Below are 17795 nucleotides of genomic sequence, written 5' to 3'. Positions count from 1 at the left end.
CAACATGAACAAGTGAATAACTATTATTTAATTATTTTAAGTAAATTAAGGACAATAGGACAGGTGATTTGTCAAGGCTGCAGCATATGGGAGCCCCTGGATAACATTGTGATAGCCACAGTATTTATATGGCTAGTCCAGTTCAGTTTCTGGTCAATGGTAAGCCCCAGGGTGATGATAGTGGGGGGGATTCAGTGATGGTAATGCCATTGAACATCAAGAGGTGATGGTTGGATTCCCTCTTATTGGAGATGGTCCTTGCCGGACACTTGTGTGGTGCGAATGTTACTTGTCAGCCGAAGCATGGATATTGTTCAGGTCTTGCTACATTTGGACATGGATTGCTTCAGTATCTGAGGAGTCGCGAATGGTGCTGAACATTGTGCAATCATCAGCAAACACCCGCATCCCCTTCTGACATTATGATGGAAGGAAGGTCATTGATGAAGCAGCTGAAGATGGTTGAGCCTCGGACACTACCCTGAGGAACTTCTGCAGTGATCTCCTGGAGCTGAGATGACTGACCTCCAACAACCACAACCATCTTCCTTTGTGCTATGCATGACTCCAACCAGTGGAGAGTTTTCCTCCTGATTTCTATTGACTCCAGTTTTGCTACGGCTCCTTGATGCCACACTCGGTCAACTGCTGCCTTGATGTCAAGGGCAGTCACTTTCCCCTCACCTCAGGAGTTCAGCTCTTTCATCCATGTTTGAACCAAGGCTGTAATGAGGTCAGGAGCTGAGGGGCCCTGGTGGAACTCAAACTGGGCATCAGTGAGCAGGTTTTTGCTAAGCAAGTGCCGCTTGATAGCACTGTTGATGACCCCTTCCATTACTTTACTGATGATCGAGAGTAGTAGGCTGATGGGGCGGTAATTGGCTGGGTTGGACTTGTCCTGCTATTTGTGTACAGGACATATCTGGGCAATTTTCCACATAGCCGGGTAGATGCCAGTGTTGTAGCTGTACTGGGACAGCTTGGCTAGGGGTATATCAAGTTCTGGAGCACAAGTCTTCAGTACCATTGCTGGAATAATGTCAGGGCCCAAAACTCTTGCAGTGCCTTCAGCCATTTCTTGCTAGCACGAAAGTGAATCGAATTGGCTGAAGACTAGTATCTGCGATGCTGGGGACCTCTGGAGGAGGCCGAGATGGATCATCCACTTGGCGCTTCAGATTGTTGCGAATGCTTCAGCCTTATCTCTTGCACTGCTGTGCTGAGCTCCTCCATCATTAAGGATGGGGATATTTGTGGAGCCTCCTCCTCCTCCAGTGAGTTGTTTAATTGTCCACCACTATTCGTGGTTGGATGTGGCAGGACTGCAGAGCTTAGATCTGATCCGTTGGTTGTAGGATCGCTTAGCTTTGCCTATCTCTTGCTGCTTATGCTGTTTGATATGCAAGTAGCCCTGTTTTATACCTTCACCAGGTTGATACCTCATTTTTAGGTTGCCTGGTGCTGCTCCTGGCATACCTTCCTGCACTCTTCATTGAACCAGGGTTGATCCCATGGCTTGATAGTAATGGTAGAGTGGTGGATATAGAACCATAGAAAAGTTACAGCACAGAAGGAGGCCATTCAGCCCATCTTGTCCATGCCAGCCTGATGACCCCCAGGTGCCCTTTCTAATCCCACCTTTCTGCACCCGGCCCATAACCCTACAGCTTACAGCACTTTAGGTGCAGATCCAGGTACTTTTTAAATGAGTTTAAAGTTTCTGCCTCTACCACCAACTTAGGCAGCGAATTCCAGACACTCACTACCCTCTGCGTTTTTAAAAAAAAAAAAGTTCTTCCTCATGTCCCCCCAGCTGTACAGGACATTGGTGAGACCGCACCTCGAGTACCATGTGCAGTTTTGGACTCCTTATTTAAGGAAAGATGTAAATGCGTTGGAGGCAGTTCAGAGGAGATTTTTCTAGATTGATAACTGGAATGAGTGGGTTGTTTTATAAGGATAGGTTGGGCAGGCTGGGCTTGTTTCCAGTGGAGTTTAAAAGAGTGAGGGGTGATTTGATTGAAGTATATAACATCCTGAATGGTCTTGACAAAGTGGATGTGGAAAGGATGTTGAGGGTGAGGCCAGAACTCCAGGGGTGGGGGGGGGGGGGCACTGTTTTAAAATTCGGGGTGATCTTTGTAGGACAGAGATGAGAAGAAATTTTTTCTCTCAGGGGTTGTGCGACTTTGGAACTCTCTGCCTCAAGGTGGTGGAAGCTGGATCACTGATTACTTTTAATACAGAGGTACATAAATTATTGTTCGACAAGGGAATGAAAGGTTCGACAAGGGAATATAAGGTTATCGGGGCAGATGGTAATGGTGGAACTCAAAACACAAACAGAACAGCCATGATCTTATTGAATGGCAGAGCAGGTTCAAGGGGCTGAATGGCCTACTCTGCTCCTATCTCGTATGTTCCATCTTGGTAATATTTCCTGCCTCCATTGCAATATCTAGCGTGCCTGGTCTGAAATCCTCATACGTGTCTTTATCACCACTCCAGTATTCTTCTGGTCAGCCTCCTGTCAACAACCTTTACAAGCTTTCATATTCTAACTCGCATCAAGTCCTGTTCACTGCCGCCTCATCCTCACTGACCTTCATTGGTTCCTGGTTCCCTAGTATCTCCAAGTTAACAATGTTATCCCTTTCCATAAAGTTTTCAAGGGCCCTTGTTTTCTGCGGAACTTTCTGAAGCAGTACAACCACCCTGCCCTAAAGCCACCATCCCTCTTGCCACCCCCCCCCCCCCCGCCACCATGCTCTCACAGCTCTTCATTCCATTTCTGTTTTCACTGCCTTTGCCTCACTAATGATGGCTGTCCGTTTGGCCTTTTGGGTTCCATTCTGTTGAATTCTTTTCTAAATCCTATTGCCTCTCCACCTTCCTCTCATTCTTCGAGCCATTCCTTAAAACCTACTGCTGTGATCAGTGTATATTTTCACTTGCCCAGATATCTAAGTAAATTAATAACATTCTCAGTACTCAGTGAAGAATCTTGAGCTATTGGGTTAATCCACAATTTTGGTTGTGGAAATTGCTATTTGCACCCTGCCCATTCAGATCATGGTGGGCAATACGCAAACTGGGTTTTCTGATGATATTGTCAAGAGGCATCATGTGGACAAGAAATTGAAAGGGCCAAGGATAAAACACTAGGGTTCCTGAGGTAACAGTGGGAGCTGGAAGAGATGACGTTAAAGATGATTCTCTGGTTATGACTAGATAGATAGAATTGTAATCAGATGAGGTCAGTCATGTCCAGCTGAACAATGGAGGAGAGCTGTTAGAGGAGGATGGCGTAATATATTTTGTCAAAGGCTGCAGCCAGGAATAGAAGGATAGGTGATAGTTTACCATGGCCATTGTCACATGGGATATCATTCCTGACTTTCATAAGGGCTGTTTCAATGCTGTGGCAGGGTGGAAACCTGATCAGGGACATTGAAATATGGAGTTGTGGGAAAGATGGCAACAGTTTTGGGAGGTAGCAACATGTTTATGCTTTTAGGAGGGGCAAGGAAAGTTGAAGATAGAGGCTGGGATTTTCTGGTCCCATCCCTGGCAGGAAATGTTGCAGGCAGGACGGAAATTAGGCAGCCAAAAGTCCACTGATTTTTGGAGGGAATTTCCTGGAAAACCTTGGACCGAGTAACAGGTTGCAAGGACAGAGGGGTCAAGAGTGCGATTTTTGAGGAGGGGTCAGATGTTGGCAGATTTGAAGGGAAGGAAGACAGTACCTGAGTAGAGAGAACCAGCTGACCTGGGCTCAGGAAGGGAGGTTGGTGGACTGCAGTTTGATGTGAATAGGGTTAAGGGAGCAGGAGGTGGGCTCATGGACAAGATGACTTGGAGGGGGCATGTGGGAAAATAGAAGATAAACTACAGAAAGATGAATTCAAAACTAGAGTGCAGAACGGGAGGGGGCGATATGGGGGTTGGTGGTGGCAAGTGCTGGTGGGGGAAATTTAGGGGAATTTTGACTGAGTGGACTAGGGAGGGGAAGGAAAGCAGTAGAGGCAGCTGAATGAATGGATTATCTCAATCTTAGTTGCAAAGAAGTCCATAAGCTCCTCGTATATGTTGTTGGAAGAGTGGTTGAAAAAGCGTTTCCCACATGCAACAAGGTAGTTTGTAATATGGAAGCAAAGTTGGTGGTTATCTTAGCATTCCAGGATGATTTTAGGAGTAATCAATTGATAAGTGAATTGTGTGGATTCTATCAGGAGCTGGTAATCTACTTCGGGTTACCACAGTTACCGTGGTTAAAGCAGTCATGATGTTGAGGTGTCACCATACTGTTACTTCCCTTTGTCCTTTGGATAGGGGAAACATGCTACTTTACGCCTGAACCTAACTCCAGTGTAATTTATGATGATGCAAAAGTGGATCGATACCCTGGAAGATCTGTGATTCTGGCCCTCCTGTTGGCCCTGCACCAATATTGGCCACCTCATCCTCAGCCTCAGAAGTTTATTTCCAGGATACCAGAACAGCAGTGGGAAATATTTTAAAAAGTCATGAAGAGAGTTTGAGAGAAATATCTTCTGCTGATAAACAGGAATTAGCCAATAATGAATTAATAAAGAGCTAAGAGTATAACTGAATCTAAAGGAAAACACAGACACTAAGCATATAGACAATAGAGGACAAGATGACATGGGAATTCGAAGGGGATCGTAAAGAAGTCGAAAATCAATTAGGAAAACAAAGAGCAATTATAAGATGTTATCATAAAATATGAAAAGAATAGTGAAGTGCTCTTTAGATACATAAATAATGAAAGGAATATTAAGATATGAACAGGCCTTCTAAGGGCACAAGATAAAATCATAGTTAATGACAGTGAGATGGCAGAAATATTACAGCCTCCCTGATGAGGGTGTTTTTGGTGGTGGATGGGGGAGGACACATGTAAAATAGGTTGAGTGGGTACCCATAATACAGGAGAGTTGGGTAATGCACCCTCTAGGCCACCTGCCCTTAGGACTATTGAGGCACTTAACTGCCCGGTTAAGTGACAATTAAGGGCCTCAATCCACCTCCAATGCCATAATACACTGGGCAGAGAAAGGAAGGTGGGCAAGAGTGGTAAGGCAATTTTTTCACCAAAGTTGGTGGAAGTGCAGGAAAGAAGGATGGGTACCTGATTCGGGGATGCCCTGTGTGCACCAAGGTACCCCCAAAGATTGTATTTCCCCCCCTGTTATGCCTCCCTGCTTGGCCTACAAAACCTGCCTAATGTCACACCCCTCACCCCCTTCTCCAGGGTGCCCGATCCCACCCTGCCCCAGAAACCCTGGACTCACCCTGTCCAGTGTCCATGGGCAAAATTTTTCCCCGTTTGGGGGGCTAAGTTTGGGAGGAGGCGTGGGCAGGCAGCCCTCCGATCGGCGCCCCTGATTGGGGGTGCGCCGCCATTTTTCGTGAGCAGGCCAATTAAGGCCCACCCAGCGTGATGTTCACATGGAAGCGTTATGTGCTCCCCGTGTGGGGGGATATGGCAAATGCAGAAGTGCACTCCTTCGTGCATGCACGCAAAGGAGCACTCTGATCTCCCTGAGACTAGATGCTGCCTCAGGAGATCAGTTCCCAAAGTGAAAAAGTTATTCTTTCGAAAATTTCATTTACCATCCATGTCCCCTCATGTGACAATGTCATATGAGTTGGGACATGGACATAACTTTAAGTAAAAGTGAATTTTAATTTTTTCATTCAGTCATGAAACCTCATTCTGCTCGCGGATGAGGTTTCATGCTTTTTCAGGTGGCTGTCAGCGCTCCCAACCTGCCTGCCAACCTTAAGGTTGGATGGGCAGGTCCACTAGTTGCTTTAATTGCTTTTTGAATGGCCTTAATAGGTCGTTGACAGGTCGGTGGGCACACGGCTTACTCGGCTGCGCCCCTGCCGACCTGAAAATGCAAATGACACGGGATGCTGTCGGGAGTTCTGCCTGACATCATTCTGTGTTATTTTATGTGCCAGCGAGTGGGCCCCGCCCCCGCTCGCTGACGGGAAAATTCTTGCTCATGATACTTCTTCATGGGTCTTATTGCAGTCCCAGCAATAGCCACTACTCTCTTCTGCCGCTATTTGGGACTACAATGGTATATTATTGCAATCCTCTTTAAAGTCGGCCAGATTGTGACTGACTTTTCTTCTGGGGTGCAAGCAGTATTTCCCTCCCTCTCTCCACCTCCTGAAAAATTCAGCATGTTGAATAGTTAATTTGCCTAAGTTTTTACCAGGGAGACCAACAAGGTGAACAGGACATTGGAAGAAGAGATCAAAAATGGTGGGATGACATTCAAGATAGAAAGGAGGAGGTTAATTGGTAGATTAGTTGAACTTAGGATGGATAAAAACCTATGTGAGGATGAATGGCATCTGTGCATACTGAAAGAGGTATTGCCATTTTCTGTGGCCATAATAATACCAACCAGAACTGACAGGGTACAACTATCAAGAAAGATTGAACAGGTTGATACTCTTTTCTCTAGAAAAGAGAGGACTGAGGGGTGACCTGATGGAAGTTTCTCAAATTTATGAAGGGGGTTGGTAGGTAGGGTAGATGTAGAGAAGGCATTTCCACTTGTGGGAGAGACCACAAGAAGGGCTTTAAATATAAGAGAGTCACAAGTAAAACTAATAAGCGATTAACACACTGGCATAAATAAACTTTAATATCTGAATAAATTGTGACATTGTGGTTTCTAAGAGATAACATTACCCACACTTTATAACAGTGAAATAAGACAAACATATTTCACTCAATTTAGGTGTATTTTCACAAAGGATTCACTGATCTTGAGACTTGAATTCCCCTCTGATCCTCCGGTAGATGGAGGAGAGCCTATTGCCTCCTTGCAGGCAGACTGGATATCGACAGTCACAAAGCCCCTGCGATTGCCACCTTTCCCATTTTCCAGCGATGTAACTGGTGGCTGCTATCTCCACCCAGATGCAGTATGTAACTCCAGCAGTGCAGCACTCCCTCAGTACTGAAACTCCGACAGTGCAGCGTTCCCTCAGTACTGAAACTCCGACAGTGCAGCACTCCCGATTAAGGAGAACCCTTTTTGGGCAGTGATGATTAGAATTTGGGTAGGGGGAAGCTTGAAACAGAAACACTGGCATATACTGTTAGGCTGAATGAGTTGTTTTTGTGCAGCAAAATTCTATTTATTTCTAATTTATGCAGTCATGCCAAGATTTTTCTTTGAAGTATTTATAATGTTATAGAAATGAAAGTTGGATGTTTGTAGTGTAAGTCTAAAGAAATGAAGGACAGAAATCACAGTGCAACAGTCCATACAGTTCCTTGGACAGATTATATACATAACACATCAATCATATTTCAGATTAGAGAATTCTTGCGACATCAATATACCTACCCCAGCAGGAGTATTTCTAATTATTTTAAAAGAAACGTTACATTTACTGTGATCATGTATGCAGTATATTTAAAACCATTGCACTGTTACTTGTGTGTGTATGTATGTTTTATGTTTGAATGAGACTGCAAAGATTTGCTGATAAATATCTTGACATTGTCCAGCATGACAGAGGTTTCTGTTGTTATGGGAGCTTCCTCTCATTTTGTTCAGTTGTTGTGTGCCACGTAATTTTCTTTAAAAAATGACTCCAATAACATTGTGTAGTATACAGGCTTATGAAATTTAGAATTAGCTTTACGTTTGTGAATTATATCAATTGTATATGTTTTTGAGTTGATTGAAATAGTGACTAAAATATGTCAAATTTTGTATCAAAATAATGCTCAATGTTTTGTAAGAATTGTCACTTTCTTTCGTTACAGTCTATTGAATATAATTGTCTTGCACTTTGTGTTGTGATGGTTTGGACTACATTTGTTATGGGTTTTGTATATCTCTTGCTGAAATTTGTTGGAATTCTAAAGCCATTTCCAAAAATGGAATCACAAGGTAGGCTAATGGATATTTTAATATTTCATAGAACTCCTATAAAATCTTTTTGTTAATTATTTTCCTGTAAAATACAACCAGAAAATGCTGAAAATACACAGCAGGTCTGACTGGCAGTATCTGTGGAGTAAGTAAAAAAGCTAACAACTGGATTTTACAGTGAGGGGAACCAGCATAGAAGTTGGGGTAAGCTCACTACACTCCACCCATCCCCTACCTACCCCACACCCTCCTCCCCCCCACCCAGTTCCCTTGCTTGGCTTGCTCCACAGCCATTTAAAGGCCTTAAGGTGGAGCTTCTTCCCTCATTGGGAAGAAAGTCCAACTTCTAACATCTGCCAACCAATTAAATGGCCAACATCTCCCTGGACCCAGTAGCACCACCAGGAAGAGTGGCCACTGTTACAACTGGAGCTAGTTCCCAATTGGAGCTGGATAGGAGGATAAGTGAGGTGGGGGGAGGATATTGCCAGGTCCAGGCTGGCAGGCCACAGAGAGGGGATGGAGCTGGGGTAAACAGGACTGGGAGAGGGAAATGCAGGAGTGGGAGCGACTTTGGGGTGGGCCACTGATGGATACAGGGGGCCTGTAAAAGGAGGTACCCAGCCACCACCCCAAACAGTGAAAGCTATCGGACTTCACATTTGGTGTGGGCTTCTTCCACCACGGGTTAAATCCCAGCTGAGGGAGGCTCTGAAGTGGCCATTAACTGGCTGGTGGCAGGTGGGTCTTCCCCACCTCCCCCACTGCTGGCAAAATTGCAGCGGAAGCGGGAGGGTAGGTTTCAGGAATGCGCCCATTGCATGGTGCCTAATTTTACAATCCCCCTGCTTGCCAACCTGCTCTTTGGGGTCTGTAATATCCAACCCAATATTTCAAGTCATTGACCCTTTGCCAGAATTCTTGTCATACTTGGTTGAACAATGATAGTAGTTTCAATTTCTTGGTGGCCAAAATCAGAATCCTCTTATAAATTAATAACTGCTCAGTTAGAGAGAGCCACTCTTTTTGCTGAGACATCTGCGGACTTATGCTAAAGAAGCCGAGCGATCATGATTGGTGGGACAACGTCTGTGGCATGCTCACTTGTTAATGATTAAAAAAGAAGGGCTGCACCTTATAGTAATGTTCCTAAGCTTCCCTAGGAAGGTCTGAACTTAGTCAAGATTCAGCATTTGTGTTGTCCAAGGGGTACAATGCCTGCAGAAGAGATCTCACCATTTTTCCAGGCTGAAGAAAAGATGTTCTCTTCATGAGCATGTTCATGGATGAGTGCAGCTCTAACAACACTAAAAGGTCAGCACCATCTAGGACCAAGCAGCCATCCATCACCTTAATCATTCACTCCACCACCAACAGAATGTGAACCATCTACAGAAGGATCCACTGCCACAATTCACCAAAGATCCTTTCACAGCACCTTCCAAACCCATCTCTCTACCACCTAGAAGGACAAGTGCACAGACACATGGGAACACCATTGCCTGCAAGTCATAGAACCATAGGAAAGTTACAATGCAGGAAGAAGCCATTCAGCCCATTGTGTCTGCATCGGCCAAACAGAGAAAAAGAAATTAATTGCTTATTTTAATCCCACTTTTCAGCACCTGGCCTGTAACCTTGCAGGTTACAGCACTTCAGGTGCAGATCTAGGTATCTTTTAAATGAGTTGAGCATTTCAGCCTCATCCACCAACTTAAGCACCAGGCACCCACCACCCTCTGGATGAAAAAATCTTTCCTCATGACCCCTCTAATCCTTCTACTAATCACCTTAAATCTGTGACTCTTGTAACTGACCCCTCAGCTGGGGATCTGTCTACTCTATCTAGGCCCCTCATAATTAGGTGACCCCTTAGCCTCTTTTGTTCTAAGGAAAACTAGCCTATCCAATTTCTCCTCATAGCTGCAATTTTCAAGCTGCAATTTTCAAGCCTTGGAAACATTTTTGTAAATTGCCTCTGCACTTTCTCCAGAGCAATTATGACCTTCCTATAATGTGGTGACCAGAACTGTACACAAAATTCCAGCTGTGGCCTAACCAGGATTTGATACAGTTCTGCCATTGCATCCCTGCTTTTGTATTCAATACCTCACCCAATGAAGGAAAGCATTCTATACACTTTCTTGACCGTCTTGTCCACCTGTCCTGCTACCTTCAATGACCTGTGAACATGCACTCCAAGGTCTCTCACTTCCTCAACCCCTCAATAAATTCCCATTTATTGAATGTTCCCTTGCTTTGTTTGCCTGCCCCAAATGCATTACCTCATACTTCTGTGGATTCAATTCCATTTGCCACTTCTCCGCCCACTCAACCAAACCATAAATATCACTTTGGAGTCAACGACTAGCCATTACACTATCAACTACATGGCCAATGTTTCTGTCATCTGCAAATTTCCCAATCATGCCTCCCACATTCAAGTATAAATCATTGATATATACAGCAAACAGCAAGGGCCCCAACCCTGAGCCCTGTGGAGCACCACTGGGAACCGTTTTCCCCATTTACAAAAACATCCACCGACCATTCCTCTTTGTTTCCTGTCACTGAGCCAGTTTTGGATCTCCCTGCCACCTTCCCTTGTATCCCATGAAATCTCACTTTCCTGACCAGTCTGCTATGATGGACCTTGTCAAATGCCTTACTGAAATCAATATAGGCAACATCTAGTGCTCTACCTTCATCAATCCTCCTTGTTACTTCCTCAAAAAATTCTATTAAATTAGTTTTCGCCCCTAACAAAACCATGCTGACTATCCCTGATCAATCCATGCCTTTCTAAGTCACAGTTTATCCTGTCTCTCAGAATTGTTTCCAATAATTTTCCCACCACTGAAGTCAGACTGACTGGCCTATAATTTTATGGCCTATCCCTTGCAGCCTTTTAACATAATGGTACAACTTTGCAGACCTCAATCCTCTAGGACCTCGCCTGTTTCTAGTAAGGATTGGAAAAAGACCCTCAGAGCATCCATTATTTCCTTCCTGGCTTCCTTCAACAGCCTGGGATACAATCCATCTGGCCCTAGTGTTTTATCCACCTTCAAGGATACCAGTCCATCAGTACTCCATCTCTCTCACTATGCTTATTGTATCTAATATTTCACACTCCTCTTTAACTAGAATGTTTGCATCGTCCCTCTTCTTAGTGAAGACAGAGGCAAAGTACTCATTGAGAACCCTGCCCAAATCTTCTGCATCGACCCAAAGTTAACATGTACATCTCTAATAGGCCTTACCTTTTCCTTAGTTATTCTCTTGCTCTTAATGTACGAGTAAAACATAGCATTTTATTTGATTTTTACCTGCCAATATTTTTTCCTATCCTCTTTGCTTTCCTCCATTTCCATTTTACTTCATCCCTGTACTTCCTATAGTCCTCTAGGCTTTCTACAGTATTAAGTCTTTTGTGACTGTCATAAGCTTTCTTTTTCTGCTTTATCTTGGCCTGTATGCTTCCGGATAACCAGATGGCTCTAGATTTGGCAATACCACTTTTTTTTCTTTGTGGGGACATTGTCTATGTTGTGGCTGTAGAATGATTGAATGTCTCCCACTGATTTGACACAGTTTTTCCTTCTGATAGCTGGATCCGGTCCACTCTCGCCAGCTCACCTCTCAGCTTTGTAAAATTTGTCTTCCCCAGTTTAGAACTTTTACTCATGCTCTACCTTTGCCCTTTTCCATAATGATGATAAATCTAACTATATTATGGTCACTATCTTCAAAAATGGTCCCCCATATTACTTCATCCACTTGTCCAGCTTCATTTCCTAAGGCTAAATCTAGAATTGTGCCCCCTCTCATTGGGCTTGTTACGTGATGGCTAAAACAGTTCTCTTGAATGTAGTTCAAGAATTTTGCACCCTCTGTGCACTTCACACTGTTCGTGATATTAGGGTAGTTGAAGTCCCCAGTGATTACTGCCCTATTGGGACTGGGAGTAATCCTGAGATTACTGCTTCAGAGGAACTGCTTTTCAATCTCCTTCATAGCTCTCTAAAGTCTGCTTTCAGGGCCTCATGCCCTTTCCTACCCATGTCATTGGTGCCAGCGTCGACCATGACCACTGGCTGATCACCCTCCTGCAGAAGAATGTCATGCAGCTGCTCTGTGACATCCTTGACCATGGCACCATGGAGGCAACATATCATATTGGAATCATGTCTATGGCCACAGAAATGCCTATCTGTTCCCCTGACTAACAAATCCCTTGTTATTACTGCTCTTGCCTCTTCTTTCTCCCCTCCTGTACAGCAGAGCTGCCTGTGGTGTCACAATCTTGGCTCTGACTTCAATCTTCCGAGGAACCGATGCCCTCACCGGTATACAAAATGGAAAACTGATTGGTGAGCAGGACCCCAGGGGACTCCTGCACTATCTGCCTCATTTTCTTTGACTGCTTGGCGGTCTTTCTGCCTCCAGGCTCCTAAGTTGCGATGTGACCACCTCTCTGAATGTGTTATCCACGTGGTTCTCAACCTCACGAATGGGTCATAGTGACTCAAGCCACTGCTTGAGCTCCAAAACCCAGAACTCAAAAAGCTCTGAAGCTGGTGATACTTCCTGCACATGTGGTCATCGAGGACACTGGTAGCGTCCACAAATTCCCACACATTACAGGACATGCATTCCACACGACCGAGCTGTCCTGCTATGGTTTCAACTTACTTCCCTCACATTAACTTTCTTTATTTTGGTTTACTTATGCAACTTTATTTTACCTGGCCTTGACTTAACTTTATCTCCCTATTGCTTGTGTTTCTTACTTAAATGTAAGTAGCCCTTCTTTTAAAAATAGTGTTTTTCTATTTCTCAGCTACTTGATGATACTCCCTAACAGCTGTTTCTCACTAACCAATGAACTTATGTTTCTCCTGTGATGTTAGATACTGCTGACTTCTAGGCTCAGGGTCCTCCTCTAAGTGCTGTTAACTGCCTGGTTCAGGGTCCTCCTTTCGCACTCTCCTCCTAGCCCTCTCCAAATCATACATCATACTGACTTGGAACTATATCACCATCCTTCACTATGCCTGGGTCAAAATCCTGGAACCCCCTCTCTAACAGCACTGTAGGTATACCTACACCACATGGACTGCAGCAGTTCAAGGAGGCAGCTCACAGCCACCTTCTCAAGGGCAATTAGGAAGGAGCAATAGTGACGTCCACATCCCATGTATGAAAAACAAAGTTACCAGCCAAGTGTTTGTGTGGTTTATCTTGTTAATTTAATGTTGCTGGAACTAACCACATGGAAAATGTTAGTGCACTTCCACATGGTAAAAGTCTGTAATAAAAATATTTTTATCCACTCGCTGATGAAGTCCCAGGTGATTTACTTTGCAGCCAGCTAATAGCTGATACAAAAAAAAAGCCTGATCTCTTCCCAAAAAGTGCAGATAGATGGCTGGAACAAAGACTAGAAACAGAAGTGAGCTGTTTAGCTCCTCAAGCTTGTTCCACCATGCTGTGAGATCATGGCTAATCTCTGACCTTAGATTTAAAATTACCAGTTGATCAGAAAGAAAAAGGATCCAAACTTCTGCCACCCCTTGTGTAAAAGTTTTTCCTAATCTCACTCCTGAAAGGTCTGATTTTTAAACAATTCCCCCCTAGTCCTGGATTCCCCAACCAGCAGAAATATTTTCTCTCTATCCACCCTATCTGATCTCTTTTTAATACCTTGTAAACTTCAATCAAATCACTGGTTAACCTTGTAAATATCAGAGAATACAACCGTGGTTTGTGTAATCTCTTCCCATAATTAAACTTTTGGGGTCCAGTTTTCCCATGGGAAGTAGGAGTTGGGTGTCAGGTCTGAATCCGAGCTGCATCCCACCTCCATTTCCAGGTTGCCGGGAGCGTGATTTTGTGGTCTCTGGGGGCCTTAACTGGCCTCCATGAAGGGTCTGCTGTCCACCTCGGTAGACCTGAGACTGGAATGGAGGCAGGCTGCCTCTGGACTGGGCAGGTAAAAGGTCCGCCATCACCCTGGTCCATTCACAAATACAGCAGCCTAAAAGAACTTCAAAGGTATCGCAAAAATAGGTTAAAAGTCAAATTTGTTTCCCTCCATTCCCCCCCAACCCTATCCCCTCCATCTGCCTCATCCCCATTCCCCACTTCCCCATCCTACACTCCCACCTTCCACCCAACCCCACCCTCATCTCTTATTTACTTTATAAACATATGAATTCACAAGCCCTATAATAAAAGCTGTATTAATTCTAAGAGCCCATAAATCTCCCAAATAACCAGGATGGCACTTTCGAGCAGCTCGTCAAGAGTGAAATTGTTTATTTTGTGATTTGTGGACTCTTGGATGCAATCTAGCTTTTCAAAGTGTTTCTAGGCGCACCCGTTTGAATATTGTCAAGCACTTAAAAGCACATTTAAAAAGCTGTATTGCATCTAAGAGCCCATAAATCTTCCAAATAAACAATTTGACTTCAGAACTTCTCATTTCAGTAGATGTCTAATCTGAAAACATAAAAGCAATCAAAATTTATTTAAAAATTACTGACCTTTTAATACTCTTTCCACCTCCATACAGCTGGTGCAAAACCCAACAGCTGCTAAACCCCTGCTGCTTTGCAGAAAACCATAAAACTCTTAGTGAGCCTGCCACCATGTAAATTAGATTCTTAATAGGAGTAGGACTGTTCAGGGCCTGCTTCCTTTCCTGCTCTCATAAAAAAAAAACGAAAAGGCAGAAATGGAGGTGGGACTTTAAGCTGTACTGCTTGGTGGCCCTTTTATTGGCAGCCTGCTTCCTGCTGCTGCTTGTAGCTACTCCTACCAGGAGATTGGCTGTCATGGTATGTCACATTTGTCTATCTTGCAACATTCTCACACATCCATTGTAGCTCATCTGTAATTGCTCTGTGAGGTCCATCATCAAACTATGCTCATATTGACTCCTTTTTCTGCTGCCATCCGCTTTACCCTCTAGAAGAGATCTCTGTAGTTTTCAGCTCTGATCAAATAGCTGAAATACTGACACTTCCTTTTCTGGGTGTCACTTTTTAGAGTTCTCCTTTCAAGTACCTCTTTATTTGTCTTATGGTCTGTATCTGGAATTTTTAGCATACATTTTAGCATCCACATTTTAAAGGTCTCTACATTCTTCCACAAATCTTTATTTATTGTCCAGATTTGTGAAGCATAACAGGAAAATGGATAGAATGTAGCATCTTATGAGTGTTTTCCTTGATACAAGCTTGAGCTCTCTTGTTGTTAATACACGTACAGTTCAGGATGGGAAAACTCCAGCCTTGGTCCAGGGGCTGATATTTGGGCGTGGGTTCATGATTAACATGCTACAACCATGTAGTTTGAGTTGTGAACCAGTCAATTTTCATGTACCCACCTCATCTGCAGGATTTCTGCATTGGCCTGAGCACCTCCAGTGCTGCTTCTCTATCCTCCAAGGTGCCTGTGGCTTCTGTGCACAGCAGGAGGCCCCAGTAATATTGTTTATTGATCACATGGTACATCAAGCCTGCTCTTCTGAAGGGGAAGCTGTTGCTACAATGTAAATTCTTGCAAAGTGAACATCAGAGCATAAAGAGATTTCCAGAGTAATAGCTACAGTGCTGGAGGCATTATTGGTGCATATGGGCACGGGAGAGATGCCATGGTTCCTCAGCAAGGCAGGAGTTCTTCATGGAACATCCTTAAAAGTTAGTGGGAACAGGTGGCCAAGGATGTCAATGCCTAGAGTAATGCCATAAGAGATCTGTTGAACTCATGCAGGTGATCATTCTGGGGATGTGGCAGGTAGGGCATATCACACTTGCTCAATGCACCACACCATCGTCGCGCACCCAGCATCATGGCACTCGGGATTCATGCTTAACATCTATATGCTCCATCTTGCTCTCACACACCTACCAATGATACCAAGCCTCGCCCACTCTCTTGCTGCTTCCACATACCACCAGCTACGCCAGGCATATCATCCAAACATAGGACAATACAATCACTAATGTATTGCCCTCTCTCTTGCAGGACAAGGTGCACACAATAGAAAGGAACAGAACTGATAAAGGATAAGGGTGTCTCCAGCTTCTGAGCCCTACAGAAGAGATGGTTATCCATATCATATGCCCAGCTGCAATGAGGCCTGTGGCATCTGGCATCATTGAGAATATTGAGGATAATGGCATGTTTCTGGTTTATGCCCTGTCTCAATCTCCAGCTCACCCTCATCCTGCTACCTGGCATGATGAGAAAGCTGAAGATAGTATGACCAAAGGCTTATTGCTTTCCACTCCATTCCTCTTCCCTCATGTTAAGCTTCCCCTTTCTGATTTTCTGATTTTGGAGACCCAACAGCTGCCACCTTCCTAGCACCAGGAGGAGAATACAGAGCTACAGCATAACACCAAAGAAGAGGCCTCATCACTTGATCTGACACTCACAGCTCAGGTACTAGCACAGAACCTTAAAGACCAGTATAGAGTTGGGATAAGCATGTGGTAAGTCATTCGGACACAGTGGGCTGCAGTTAGGCCAGGAGTAAAGGATGGTTTGTTTGCCAGTACAATGGAGGACAAGGTGGCAAACAAGTCCTGATACAGGAGGCTCCGATGAGGACCAAGATGATGGGACAGCTTCCATGAGACTGCTTATAGGAACGCATACCAAGATGCTGGGTGCACTGGTTGTCCTGTCAGACAAGCTTCTGTCACTGTCAAGGAGCATGGAGGAGTCCAGCTTCACCTTGATAGAGGATATGGCTCAGAGTTTTCCCGTTCTGCAGACTGTGCTCCATCTCCCTGCAGACATGGCATTGCCAATGCTGCCACTTTTTTTTAGCCTTTGTGGATGGGTCACCTGCTCTGCTGCCCTCCCTGTGAGAGTAGGCAACACTCTTTGGCGCAACCAGGAACTCGCAAAAACATCTTCAAAAACACTGCAGAATGCTTCAGACACTTTACAATAGAAAAAGTTCCAAAATATTACATTACCTGTAATCATAGTACCTGGCCTTTTAAATAAGTCTATTGCAGGGCCCATCTTGCATCTTCATGCTTGTTTGTGTTTAGTAAATAATGCAGTTGCGACTTGGGTATCCATTGCCTAAATTTTGGATTCTGGCATCAGATTAGCTGGTTGGCAGTGCATACCTGCATGCGTTGTTATCCTCACAGAAGATTATGTGGGCATCACAGGAAACAGCTAGCAGCACGAGGACAAACAGAGAATTATGTAAAGTCCTCATGACTCTGCTACAAGCTACACGTCCTGCTACACAAGACAATTTTTTACGTATTGCTGAAAAAAGAGACATGCTTTTTGTCTTGCACTCATCAGGACACTTCGACAGAATACCAATATAAGGGGAAAACAACAATTTGTACTGCATTTGAAGAGAGTGCTGATCGGTTTCCAAGTGGACACATTACAAAACTCAAAATAGTGTCCAACATTCAATGTGATTCCGCAATTAGACAACATTTGCTAAATAATTCTCAATGCGCTAAAAATTACGCTGACAAACAATTTAAGATCGTCAGTCGGGCTCGCAGTGTGGCGTATTTGCATGTACTAGAAGCTACATATATTAAGATACAGGGCCCTGTTCTTTGTAGACAGAAGGAACATGCACATACATTGCACCTGTTTAGGCTAAACAAAATAATTGACAGCCATTCCTCAGGGCAACGTATTGACCAATCAGGGTCAAGCTTCCTGGTTCAAATTTCGAACAATGCTTGGCAGTTATGTTTCAGTCATCATCACTGGTGCATTCTCCATGGCAATGCCTCTAACAATCAGAGTCCTCTTGCCAACCAATCAGCACTCTGTTCACATACAGTATAAATTGTTGTT

At 44.1% G+C, this 17795-nt stretch overlaps 1 protein-coding gene across 1 annotated transcript in view; it reads left to right on the top strand.

The window, feature by feature from the left end:
- The window catches only part of LOC121281478 (putative ammonium transporter 1), a 63266-nt gene extending 52029 nt beyond the window's left edge, over positions 1 to 11237 (top strand). The window contains exons 8-10 of the mRNA XM_041194422.1: positions 6848 to 6972; positions 7826 to 7952; positions 11209 to 11237. Of these exons, the coding sequence (XP_041050356.1) occupies positions 6848 to 6972; positions 7826 to 7952; positions 11209 to 11237 (281 nt within the window). The remainder of the gene's footprint in view (positions 1 to 6847; positions 6973 to 7825; positions 7953 to 11208) is intronic.
- Positions 11238 to 17795: the final 6558 nt, after the last annotated feature.

Source organism: Carcharodon carcharias, chromosome 8 (genome assembly GCF_017639515.1).
Source record: "Carcharodon carcharias isolate sCarCar2 chromosome 8, sCarCar2.pri, whole genome shotgun sequence".
In the NCBI taxonomy this organism is placed as follows: Eukaryota; Metazoa; Chordata; class Chondrichthyes; order Lamniformes; family Lamnidae; genus Carcharodon; species Carcharodon carcharias.
The sequence above is the reverse complement of the archived record's forward strand: the minus strand, read 5'-3'. Positions and strand labels throughout refer to the sequence as shown.